This window comes from Labeo rohita, chromosome 16, assembly GCF_022985175.1.
Source record: "Labeo rohita strain BAU-BD-2019 chromosome 16, IGBB_LRoh.1.0, whole genome shotgun sequence".
In the NCBI taxonomy this organism is placed as follows: domain Eukaryota; kingdom Metazoa; phylum Chordata; class Actinopteri; order Cypriniformes; family Cyprinidae; genus Labeo; species Labeo rohita.
The window spans coordinates 8,672,335-8,686,135 of NC_066884.1; the positions used below are offsets into that span (position 1 = coordinate 8,672,335).

The following is a 13,801-nucleotide window of genomic DNA, read 5'->3' on the forward strand; positions in this document are numbered from 1 at the left end:
AAGCACTCCTCCTATTTATAAATATTTAACAGCTAATAATGAAGCACTTATCTGGAGTGGATAAGTCTTCATGGTGTAATTATAAACTATGCTTACATGCCAAATTCTCTCCGAGGTGTTATTATGTGCACATATTCATACTTTTTTGTGTGTTCTGTCCATCAAAACAAGGCGGCCTCTGACCGACTTATCTTATTTCTCTCCAAATAGATCGTCTCCCAGAGAAAATTCACCAAAGCCTTGCTTAAACAGGGCAACACAGTCGGGAAATCATCTATTACGGTGAGCACTTTTCAAAATTCCCAATTTATCTGTTTGCTTTCTATCACGCTCTACTTATGCAAACACCTAGCAGTGCACAACACCAGCAAATGGCCTTACGCAAACATTTTGTGGTCTAACCTTTAAAAGCTTTGCACTTTATACGACAGAGGTGCTTACTATGATCAATGCTACTATTGAACACGGGCAAACATAGAATAACTTCTCAGTGTACACAAGAACCTTCCAAAACAGTCAGATGTGGTATTGAATGTGAGCTATGAAATAAAAATTGCAGAAAATAACCAGTGGAGCTTGTTAATGCACACTGACAGGAACGCAGCAGCAACAGTTGAACATGTAAAGCTCAGTGGGTGAGGAGAGCGAGATCTATAAAACAAATGTCAGTCTTCATGGTTAGCTTCTGATTCTGGTTTCTTTTCTGCTAAAGACAATTCATCACTCTCAATCTCTCCAGATCACCGCTGAGGAGCTGACGGGAAATAACGATTATGTCGAACTCTCATTCAGTGCGAGGAAGCTGGATGATAAGGTAGGAAGACCTCCTGTGCACGTTTATTCAGAATGTAAAATGATCTTATGTAACAACGAGCATCAGTATTGTCTGCAATGAGTTTTGGGACTTATGATGTAATTTTAAGGGTTTAGATTGTAAACATTTCACTGAGGTCCACTACCGTTCAAATGGTTTTTAAGATATTTTAAAAGAAATGCTTTCATTCAGCAAGAACGCATTAAATTGACAGTACAAAAAAAAATCAATTTCAAATAAATGCTGTTCTTTTGAACTTTCTATTCAACAAAGAATCCTTAAAAATGCCAGTTTCCTCAAACATTATTAAGCCAAACAACTGTTTTTAACATTGATAATAATAAAAAATGCTTTTGAGCAGCAAATAAGCATATTACAATGATTTCTGAAGGATCATGTGACACTGAAGAAAATCAGATTTCAGCTTTGCCATCACAAGAATACATTTTAAAATAAAAAAAGTTATTTTACATTGTACTATTTCACAATATTACTGTTTTGTTGTGTTTTTGATCACATAAATGCACCTTTGATGAGCATTAGTTAAAATTAAAATATTGAATGGTAGCATATAATTTGATTTTTTTAGCATCAAAAGTATTCTTTTTTGGACCCTTTTCACCCTCTTTCTGATCCCTAGAATTAAACAGAGATAAGCAACAACAGTTTTCTCTTCTCCTGCATCGGGACCTTGGTTTGCTGTCAAATGTCAACTATAATTTAACTCCCCCATCCTTCAGTAACAGCCTCATGGTGAACTTTGCATTACATTTTAAACTGTTTAAATAGTAAAACAGTTGTTTTATATTGTAAGAATTTTTCACAATATTACAGTTCTATTGTACCATTTTTACCCTCTTCCTGATCCCTAGAATTAAACAGTCTGTTTTTTGTGACTGTGCCTTTAAGAATTGAACATGTGAAATGAGCAACAACAGTTTTCAGTTCTCTTGCATCGGGACCTTGGTTTGCTGTCAAGTGTCAACTATAATTATATATTTAACTCCCCCATCCTTCAATAACAGCCTTGTGGCAAAGTTTGCATTATATTTTAAACTATGTTAAAATTGAAAACAGTTATTATAAATTGTAGTAATTTTTCACAATTTTACAGTTCTATTGTATTTTTGATCATATATATGCATCTTTGATGGGCATTAGAGACTTATTAAAATTAAATAATCTTACTGACCCCCAAATTTTGAATGGTAGCATATAATTTGATTTTTTTTTAGCATCAAAAACACACTTTTTTTTGGAGCATTTTCACCCTTTGATCCATGGAATTAAATAGAAATAAGCAATAACAGTTTTCTATTCTCGTGCATTGGGACCTTGGTTTGCTGTCAAGTGTCGACTATAATTTAACTCTCCCATCCTTCAATAACAGCCTTGTGGCAAATTTTACCATATACTTAAACTATGTTAAAATAGAATTTTAAATTGTAATATTTTTTCACAATATAACGGTTCTTTTGTATTTTTAATCACATATATGCATCCTTCATGGGCATTAGAGACTTATTAAAATTAAAAAATCTTACTGACCCCCAAAATTTGAAAGGTAGCATATAATTGATTTATTTAGAATCAAAAACACTCATTTTTGACCATTCTTTCTGATCCCTAGAATTAAACAGTTTTTTTGTGGCTGTGCCTTTAAGAATTGAACATGTAAAATGAGTAACAACAGTTCCCCTTCAGTCGTACTCTATGAAGTTACGTCATAACTGACGTATTTGTGGTCTCACTTGGGAGCCCAAATACGTCAGTTATGGCATAATGTCTCTGTTCCCTCCTTCAGGAAACGAGGGTTACAGATGTAACCGAGACGTTCCCCTTCAGTCGTGCTCTACGACGTTACGCCATAACTGACATATTTGGGCTCTCAAGATGTAACCGAGACGTTTTCTGTTCTCTTGCATCAGGACCTTGGTTTGCTGTCAAGTGTCGACTATAACTATAACTCCCCCCATCCATCAATAACAGCCTTGTGGCAAAGTTTGCATTACACTTAAACTATGTTAAAATAGAAAACAGTTATCTTAAATTGTAATATTTTCACAATATAACAGTTCTATTGTATTTTTGATCACATATATGCATTCTTGATCTGATACTGACCCCCAAATTTTGAATGGTAGTGTATAATTAGATTTTTTTAGCATCAAAGACACTGTTTTGGACCTTTTTTTCACTCTCTTTCTGATCCCTAGAATTAAACAGTCTGTTTTTTTGCGGCTGTGTCTTTAAGAATTGATCATGTGAAAAGAGCAACAACAATTTTCTGTTCTCTTGCATCAGGACCTTGGTTTGCTGTCAAGTGTCAATTATAATTTAACTCCCCCATCCTTCACAATATTACGGTTCTATTGTATTTTTGATCACATATATGCATCCTTGATGGGCATTAGAGACTCATTAAAATTAAAAAGCTCCAAATTTTGAATGGTAGCGTATAATTAGTTTTTTTTTTTAGCATCAAAAACACTTTTTTGGAGCATTTTCACCCTTTTTTGATCCCTAGAATTAAAAAGAAATAAGTCACAACTGTTTTCTGTTCTCCTGCGTTGGGACCTTGGTTTGCTGTCAGGTGTCAACTATAATTTAACTCCCCCATCCATCAATAACAGCCTCATGGCAAAGTTTGCATTATACTGTGAGAGGATCAACACAGGAATATAAAATGAGCTACTGAACTATTGTGATCAGACAGAAATGATCAGGGATGCTGTTAAAAATAAACTTCAGCCTTGATGAATCCCCATACCCCAGAAATGCGGTCAGACAGTTGAGAAAGAAGAAGACAGAGAGCGAGAGAGAGAGTGATAGAGAGAGTACTATTCCTGAGGGAGACACAATCAACTCTTGTCAGCAGGGTAATTACATGGGACTAAAATTAATAAGAAGGATTAATACAAGCATAACAAATGATCCACAGGAACGTCTCGGTTTCACACAGAGCGTCTTGTACTGCTGCTTTGACAGGGCGTCAAAAGGTAGAACAGGAAAGCCTCCTTTAAATCACTTTTCATTTAAGAGTCCTTTTCTTCTCCTAAGTCATAATCCTTCGGCGAAAATCACATCCTCGGCGTCGGAGTAATTAAAACTTTGATTAAGCTTCTAGACTGGAGGAGAGATCAGAGACCCCGGCTGACAAGATTTTCTGATAACTTTTGATAAGTTGCTGTTTCATTCTCATGTCTTAAACTTTGGCTGAATGACTACAAGCGTTAGGAGAACTTCACTCTAGCAGACGACATCTTTGAACGCTAAGCTGTGAGTGGTCTGTTGTGACTCTTCTGCACACGGAAATGGCTCCTGGTAATTCAGAGCAGTTTTGATCATTCAGCATACCTGCCGCTGTCCTCTGAGGAAAAGTGTTTTTTATAGGCATAATTAACTAAAGAAAATCTGCAACTTTGGGAAACTTCAAGAAAGGCGAACTAGTTTCTTATTGTCAGCAGATAATAATAAGTTTTGCAGTTTAAAGGGATAGTTCACCCAAAAATGAACTGTCATTAATTACTCACCCTGAAAACCTTCGACCTTCATCGAAACACAACTTAAAATGAGAAAATTGGAGTAGAGAATAGACGGAAGAGAACATTTTTTGAAAAAAGTTGTTATTTTTGTTTTCTTTGTGCACAAAAAGTATTCTCGTAGCTTCATAAAATTACGGTTGAACCACTGCTGTCACATGGACTATTTTAATGATGTCCTTACTACCTTTCTGGGCCTTGAATGTGTCTCGGATTTTATCAAAAATATTTTAATTTGTGTTCTGAAGATGAACAAAGGCCTTACAGGTTTGAAAATACATGAGGGTGAGTAATTAAGGACAGAATGTTCCTTTTTGGGTGACCTATCCCTTTAAGGCGAGACACCGCAGGTGAATAGGGTCAGAAAATTAACTAAATTATCACCTTATTTACCCAGTTGATTGATTACATTAATAATTGTAAACATTTTTTGTGTTACAAGTTTTCTAAAATGTTAGGTTTAAATATGCAAATGAGGCATTATTTTGCATACATTTCTAGTACAAAAATCTAAACACTGGATAAAGTCAGTTTCAAAATTCTTTTTTTTTTTTTTTGACATATTAGAGTTATGTTTTTACATGAATTCTTATTTTTGTTTGTAACTCCGTAATTCAGAAAATACTTAGAACAGATATAAAACAATATATTTTCACAATTTTTGGGGGGAATAAAATGTTGCATATAATCAAGCAGATTATATATGAACAAATCCCTCTGTAAAAACCTTCAGGATATAGACAGGAGTAAAAATGTAAAGTTTGGTGTGTGTAAGTGATACTGAAGTGAAAATTTATGGTTCAATGTGGGAGAAAAAGCTCATATTTAGAATACCACCTTTCATTCTAAAACTGTTACTTTTTTACTGTTAGCATTTTTTAAATAATTTTTAGAATATTTTATTTGACACAGACTCTCTCTCTCTCTCTCTCTCTCTCTCTATATATATATATAATTGCTAAAAAGTTATAATAATCACTTGTTACAAAAGATTTTTATTTTGAAAGTATAGAAAAAGTATCACAGGTTCTTAATATATATATATATATATATAGAGAGAGAGAGAGAGAGAGAGAGAGAGAGAGAGATTTTGATGATATTTTATGTAAGAAAAATGTCATTTATTTGAAAATTTTGATAGCCACATGCTGCTTTTGACCAATTACAGTTCATAAGGTGTGTAATATTAATGCTTTAAACAGCAGTTTTTATGAATCTTTTTATGAATTTTTTTTTTGAGTCTTTTTATGAGCTTAAAAAAAATCTTTTTCATCATTAAATCTTTTAGCAGTGCCTTTGTGGTCAAATAAATGAGATTTAGATCAAAAGACCAAAATAATAAAATAGTTTAAAATAAACTAGATAACGGGTGCATTTGATTGCCTTTATCATGTAATTTTAGTCACTTGATTATCTTGGCCTACATCGTATGGTGCTATGGATTTAATATCCACCCCCACCATATTTGGCTCTTATCAGGTGAGGAGACCCCTAAGCAGACAGAGAGCAGCAGAGGTGGGATCGGGCAGCCGACAGTGGGAGCAGAGGGAGCTGCCTGGTAAAAAGTTACCAGCAAGGACACAGTTTTCAATGACAGAGGCGGATAGAATTTATAGCAGGTGCAATCCAGAAAAGACATGTCTAAGAACAGCCCTATAGAAATGCTCACCCTAGCCAGTTACCTATATTGCTTATAACAGGATCCGCCTCTGCGGTTTAAATGGATCGGCCTGAGTATATAGTGTTTACTATATATATAATAGTACTGTTAAAGCAGTGAGTAAACAGATTATAAACAGTGGGTTGCTAAAAATGTATTTTTTATGTAGCAGTGATTAGATGCATCATGCATATTATGGAATGTACAGACTTTGTTTGTGATGCTATCAGCTGATCTCTGTGCTTGTTATATCCTCAGGATTTTTTCAGCAAGTCAGATCCGTTCTTAGAGATCTACAGGGTAAATGATGACAACACTCAGCAGCTAGTGCACAGAACAGAGGTAAGACAACCATTTCCCTCAAAGATCTCTCTGTGATAGTGCTTAAAGGAGACGTTCACTACTAGAAAAAATTACAGATAATTTACTCACCCCCTTGTCATCCAAAATGTTCATGTCTTTCTTCAGTCGTAAAGAAATTAGTTTGAACTTCCAAAATGCAGTTTAAATGCAGCTTCAAAGGGCTCTAAACAATCTCATTTTCATCTCCAACTTCAAAATCATCCTACATAGCTGTTTTACCCTTTTTTGCAAAGGACGTTTGATCTTCTTTGCGTGATCCCTTTGTAAACACTGGGTTGGTACTTCTGCAAGGATGTAGGATGATTTTGAAGTTGGAGACAAAAATGGGATGGGAGTTTTTCAACCCTAACTGTCATAAACCGGAATCCACAGAGTTCACGCAGAGCTAGACAAGACAAGCATTTCAGGTTAAAAATGATATAAATTGCTGATTGTTTCGCTAGATGAGACACTTTTTCCTTGGCTGGGATCGTTTAGAGCCCTTTGAAGCTGCATTTAAACTGCATTTTTGAAGTTTAAACTCAGGGGAACTATAGAAGTCCACTATATGGAGAGAGTTTCCTTAAAAAACATAATTTTTTTACGACTGAAGAAAGAAAGACATGAACATCTTGGATGTTAAGGGGTGAGTAAATTATCTGTAAATTTTTGTTCTGGAAGTGAACTCCTTTAAGCAATACTGAACTGCTCTTTTCCCCTCTGCACAGACCGTCATGAATAACCTCAACCCCGTATGGAAGACCTTCAAGACTTCCCTTAACTCACTCTGTAGTGGAGACCATGAAAGAATACTGAAGGTAAAATATAATGTCTTCCTCTTAGAGATGAACATGTATTTGACTTACACTAACAAATAAATGCATGGATCCATTTTAATTTAGTTTTACATTTACATTGGCATTTGCAATTCATGTTCTTGGCAGACGGCAGCTTGTAAGAAGCTTAGAAGTACATGCATTGCGTTCGTAATTTGATGTAGTTGCTCTTGGGTGAAAGTGGTCTGCTTTTTACCTGTCAATAATTCTACTAAAATTTGACTGAAACAAAGGCACTTCAAGCATGTTGGGAAGGAAGTTGTTTTTTATTGAATTAATTCAGATGTACATTTCACTCTTCAGATTCCCAATGCATTTTGATGCAGTTAGTGAAATATAGACTCTTTTTTTGTATGAGTGAGATGCAGTCTACTTTTGTATTACTGGCTTAGATGATTACCTGGACAGAGCTAGCTTTGTGAAGTTGCATTTATACACAAGATGAGCAATGCTGATTTCCATACTGTTTTGAAATTCAATGAGTGTTGCTGGACCACCATGTGTGTTGGGATCAGATACCTGGCAGGGGTTCTGATCAGTCACATGGCCTGATTACACTGGCTCTGGACTACTAGGCTTGGTGAGCATGTGTTTCAGCAAGGAATTCCCATGTGTTCTACTTAAATATGTGCATTTCCTAATTTACCTCCCACTTTCCTCTCTCTGGCCTTCTCTTGCTTCATTTATTCGTTCGTCATTCATCAAAGTCTGCTTGATTTAATTGGGCAAGGAATTACTCAGGGAAAGTTTTTGACATGAACGTGTTCAAGAAGACTAATTTAATATTAAAAGTCGCAGTTTACCCCAAGAACCTAAATTAAAGTACCTTCTGTTAAATTATTATAATCTTAATAATAACATGCCTTTCCCTGCAGTAATTATCTAATAAATAAATAAATAGATTTAGTTTTTTATTACCCTTAAAAAATCATCCTAAGGACTATCTATCATTCTATCATACAAGAAATAGAATGTTCAAAAGAACGGAATTTATTTAAAAATCTTTACTGTCAATTTTGATCAATTCAGTGCATGCTTGTTGAATAAAAATCAAATGGCATTGGCAGTGTACATCTTTAAAGCGCAGTGTTACACTGGAGTGATGGAGTCTGTGTATGAACTATCCATTTAACAACACGATGTTTTAAGCCCCCTTTAAACAACTCTTAAGGGCACCTGTGTGCCTCTCTTCCTGCTTGTAGTGCATCAGCATATGGCTGCGTGTGGCCTCCCTTCTGCCCACTCATGACTGAACAGAACTCAGCCCTTATTAAAGCAAAGGGCTCAGCCTCATTTAGTAGCAGCCGTCCTCCGTGCCATCTGCAGAATCACTCACGGATGTAGCTCAGCTCACAGCTGGAGCTCACCCCGTTCCCAGACCTGCCCTTTATGAGTCCATTAGAGCGCTGCTGTCACACCACTCAGAGCAAAGACGATCAGTGTGGGAAACGTGTCTTCCTTTTAGAACCTCTGCTGAACACAAGGGGTGCCGTGATGGTGCCATGTGTGCTTAACTTGTAATGACTGTGATTGATTGGATCCTGCCGATATTCGACAGGCCTTATTATGACTCCACTGAAGCGTATTTGTTGTGGGCTAATTAAACATTAAGTGTTATGATTTTATTTTTCTCGTTGTGTACACTGACATCTCACCCTCGAGTTCAAATGATGAACTAGACACTTTCATCTTTCTGCAGGATGCTGAACATGGCTGTTAGTACATCAGTTGTTTGCTTCTTTGTGCGGTCCAGAAAATCAGTATACAGTAGAAATCAAAATTAGAGAACAATCTGTAATTTTCTAAATTTCAAGGCCGTGATTTAAGTTATCCTAACAGGAGTAGAAGGGCAGTTTTTAAGTATATTTTATAAGTTAATTGTATTCTTAAGTAAAGTACTAAAACTTAAATTAGAAAAAGAATTCTGATCAAAATTAGAGGACACTTACAGATAGCTCCAGTTTACTGGTGTTAATCTAGCACCAGGCACTAATTTCTTTAATTGTATGACAAACCCTATTTAACTGGCAGCATTCCTCCAGTTTTCACTGAGATTGCAAGTGGCGGGCAGCTCTAAGAAACCATGCGACAGGAGGTTGTCCAGATTAAGGTCAAAGAGATGACCCTTATGCCATTGCAAGAGAAGCTGATCTTTTAAAATCTGTGATTGCTTGAATATTGCATCTTAACGTTGATACTAATTTGTGATGCGATCTGGAAAAACCCGTCGGATGTCATGCTGGGACGTTTTTGGGAAATTTGAAAACTAGGTTGAATGTAATTTTTTTTGTCAAAATTAGGTTTTCATTAAATTATTATTCTATGTCGGCGCCAATAGCCTTGTGGGCAGCGTGCCGACATATAGCGCCGTTGCGCTCCGGGCGTCCTGTGTTTGAATCCCAACTCAAAGACCTTTCCTGATCCCAACCCCCTCTCTCTTCCACTTTCTGTAAATTCTGATCTGTCCTATCACAATAAAGGCAAAAAATGCCCAAAATAGATCTTAATATATATATATATATATATATATATATATATATATACATATTATTCTATAACATCTTGCCTATTATCTCTGAAAATATCATAACAAATTTCACTTGTTTAGTGTAGAAAAATTGTGATTTATTGCAGAAATGACTGTCTTTCTCTTATGTTAAGAATGCGCTGTGGAGGTGCTTTCTCTTAACACCACAAAAACAGTTACAGTAACCTATCAAAATAAACCACAACATATTTAATAAAGGTGTATCAATGCATATTCCCCGCCAGTCTTGTGTAAACTACGGCACACAAAGTTTTATTTATTTATTTATTATTTAATATTGTGAGATGGTGGAGCACAACAGAACAACACAGTCTTAAGTAGCTGCTCTCTCAAAATGATCTTTCCCGTCTCAGTCTGTTCAATCTTGGTGATGTCAGTGCCCTAAACAATGTTATAATGGACTATTTCACATCCAGAGATGAAGGATCAGATGATGAAGTTGCTAAAGAGGAGGAGTCCGATGACAGTCTGTTATATGCAGTGCACGAACAATTGTGTTGCGCTCGCTTTTCTAAATGTAAACTGCAAGGTACACTATTCGTGCTATCTAAACATACAAGGGGTGATCAAAAGTTCAGAGACTATGCCCACGATAAACGATGGAAAACAGATGTTAGTCTGTTTGTGTAATGATGCAGTATAGCGCCCCTGACTTGACAGCTCTCGTTAAACCCGTGAAGTAAACAGTAAAACCTGTCTCACTTTAAACCTGTTTTTCTCAAAATTAAACTCTTGAAAATCATAGCTATCACCAACTTAAGATAGCCATAACTTTTGTTATGCTCTGGACACACTAAATACAATTTTGGAAAGGGCTTGAGCTCAGCTTTCATATGGTATCAACACCTAAAAAAGGTAAAATTTCACCATGTGTTGAGCTTTTCTAGATCGCATCACATTTATTCAAGTCCCTCAAAAAGGCTGGTTGTCCACGTAATGCTCTCAGTGGGGAATCAGGTTCAGCACTGTAGCTGAAATTGCTTGCCAGTTCAGTGCTGAACAGGGTGAGGATCTGTCTCGGCTTGTTTAAGAGAATTCAGGACTGAAAGTGCACTCTGCAGTGACTAAGCCTCTTATCAGCAGAAAGAATCAAAAGGCTAAGCCCACCTTTGCTGAGGAGCATGTTGTGTGGAGAGAGGAGAACTGGTCCAAAGTTCACTTTAGTAAAAGCAAGTTTGATTTATTTGGGTCTGATGGGAAACATAATGTTTGGCGTCAAACTGAGGAAAGACTGAAGCCCAAGTGCGTAAAGAAGTTAGTGAAAGGTCAAGGAGGAAGTGTCATGGTTTGGGGGATGTTTTCTGCAGCAGGAGTTGGGCCTGTTATACAGCTACATGGCAGGGTGGAAGAAAATATTTATCAGAACCTCCTTCAGCAACATGCAGTTCCTTCCCTGCAAGAATCTCCCAGTCAGCCTGCAATTTTCATGCAAGACAATTCCCCCGTCACACAGCAAAACAGGTAAAGCAGTTCCTTGAAGCTAAGAACATTAAAATAATGAAATTTCTGGGCCATACTTATCTAAGCATGATTAAAAATCTCTGGAAAATCCTTGGTGACAAAGTTATGGCTAAGAAACCCACTACAGGTCGGTTCCATTAGCCTTGTGTGCAGTGCGCCAACATATAGCGCCGTTGCGCTCCGGGCGTCCCGTGTTCGAATCCCGATTTGAGGACCTTTCCTGAACCCACCCCCCTCTCCCACTTCACTTCCTGTTAATTCTGATCTGTCCTATCACAATAAAGGCAAAAAATGCCAAAAATAGAAAAAAAAGAGAAACCCACTACAGTCACCGAACTGTGGAAGAGATTGGAAGAAGAGTGGACCAAGGTCACACCACCGCAGTTTGAAAAACTAGTGATGTCCTGTATGTAATGTGCTGTTACCCTCCAAATTTTTAGTTGTAATCTTCTTTCGTGCTACAGTGGTTACTGTTCTCTAATTTTGATCACTGTGTTTTCCACAAAATATTTTTTTTTTAAATGCCTTGTTGTTTTAAATGGTTTAGCAATTAGTTTTTTTAATTAATTGGAAATATATTTGTTCTTTCTTTTAATCTGAAGTGTTTAAAACTTTTAAAGCTGAAGCTAAATGTTCTTTCAAATAGGTTTTCCTCAGAATATCTTTTAGCACTTTGTCTTGGTTAAACAAACAGATAATCCTGCCCCATCTAATGGCATTAGTTGAGCCAATGTTGCCGTTTCAGGCTGTTGGAATGGCTACTAATGGCTTGGTAATAGTTAGCATGCAAGAAAATATACTAACATTAGAAAATTAGAAATTACACACATCAGCTTTAAATTGTGTTTGTCCAACTCATTTCCGTCTTGCATCATAAAGTATGAAAATGTGGTAACAGAATTGCTCAGGCTAAGTACTGTGTGAATAAAAGCACCCACACTATGTCCTGATCTCATCTTTTACAGCAACATTATATAAGTCAACCCCCTGTTGTCCTGAATATTGCAGAAAACCATCAAACTTTAATTAATTTGTAATGTCACTTTATGTTTAATGCATGAGTGCATGGGGCATAGTGATGATAAGTCTGCTCCAGTTTTTTGTGCTGTGTGTTCGGGTTCCAGACATTTGTGGTGATCAGTGTTCTCAGTGGACCGTATGTAGGCAGCCAGAGTGGGTTCAACTAGAGTAGATGGTGTGCACATCCAAAAGAATATCTTTCATTTCTGCTCCAGAGGAATGCTGAAAAAATGGTATCCAATCTAGAGGAAACAAATGCTTGGGGGGGATGGGGAGTATGAGGAGAGAAGAAATCAAATGCATGCAGATGAAGAAAAGTGAAAGTAGCACAAGTTAAATCATACATACCACTGGACCAACACATGCCATTTCTCTAGATGTCTTATTAATATTAAATTCTCGCCTGTTGTATTCTTCCCTTAACATCCAGTGTACAGTGTGGGACTGGGACTCGAACGGAAAGCATGATTTCATAGGGGAGTTTCAGGCAACGTTCAAAGAGATGCGATCAGCGATGGATGGAAGACAGGTACCAGTTTTAAACTTGTTATAAAAATGTATTAATTGATTTTAGCACTTTCACATCCAACACAGAGAACACCATCTACAAGCGGAGCAGCTGTTTAAATCCAATAGACTTTATTTGAAACAGCTCTGTGAGATATTCAGAGCAGGTTAAGCTACTGATGAGTAGGAACTAGTTTGGTTCAAAGAGTAATCAGCAAAAGTGAAAGATGAAAGGGGAATGAGGTTATATGAGGAGATCTTCATGTGGCTCACAGTCAGTTTAGTTTCTTCTATTTTAACAGATTCTGTTGAGAATTACCTTCAGTATCCCTGAACTGAACTGCTGGATATTTCTTACACATTCTAAAAAAGATAGATAGATAGATAGATAGATAGATAGATAGATTTAGAATGATTCAGTGATTGCTTGAGTTACTGATTTGTTGATTCACTGATTCTTTGACATCAAATCCATAGATAGATAGATTCAGAATGATTCAATTATTGTTTGAGTTATTGAATCTTTGATTAATTGATTCTTTGAAACCAGAAACATAGATAGATAGATAGATAGATAGATAGATAGATTCAGAATGATTTAATGTTTGTATGAGTTATTGAATCTTTGATTCATTGATTCTTTGAAACCAGATAGATAGATAGATAGATTTAGAATGATTCAGTGATTGTATAAGTTATTTATTCGTTGATTCACTGATTCTTTGACATCAAATCCATAGATAGATAGATAGATTCAGAATGATTCAATTATTGTTTGAGTTATTGAATCTTTGATTCATTAATTCTTTAAAACCAGAAACATAGATAGATAGATAGATAGATAGATAGATAGATAGATAGATAGATAGATAGATAGATAGATAGACAGATAGATTCAGAATGATTTAATGTTTGTATGAGTTACTGAATCTTTGATTCATTGATTGTTTGAAACCAGATAGATAGATAGATAGATAGATAGATTTAGAATCATTCAGTGATTGTATGAGTTATTGATTCGTTGATTTACTGATTCTTTGACATCAAATCCATAGATAGATAGATAGATTC

At 36.1% G+C, this 13,801-nt stretch overlaps 1 protein-coding gene across 2 annotated transcripts in view; it reads left to right on the top strand.

The window, feature by feature from the left end:
- The window catches only part of cpne4a (copine IVa), a 64,568-nt gene that overhangs the window by 31,691 nt on the left and 19,076 nt on the right, over nucleotides 1-13,801 (top strand). The window contains exons 4-8 of one of the 2 annotated variants that reach the window (XM_051131830.1): nucleotides 211-282; nucleotides 740-814; nucleotides 6,275-6,358; nucleotides 7,087-7,176; nucleotides 12,654-12,752. In XM_051131830.1, the coding sequence (XP_050987787.1) occupies nucleotides 211-282; nucleotides 740-814; nucleotides 6,275-6,358; nucleotides 7,087-7,176; nucleotides 12,654-12,752 (420 nt within the window). Of the gene's footprint in view, nucleotides 1-210; nucleotides 283-487; nucleotides 636-739; nucleotides 815-6,274; nucleotides 6,359-7,086; nucleotides 7,177-12,653; nucleotides 12,753-13,801 lie in introns of those variants that run through there. The other variant, XM_051131831.1, reaches the window with a different exon arrangement.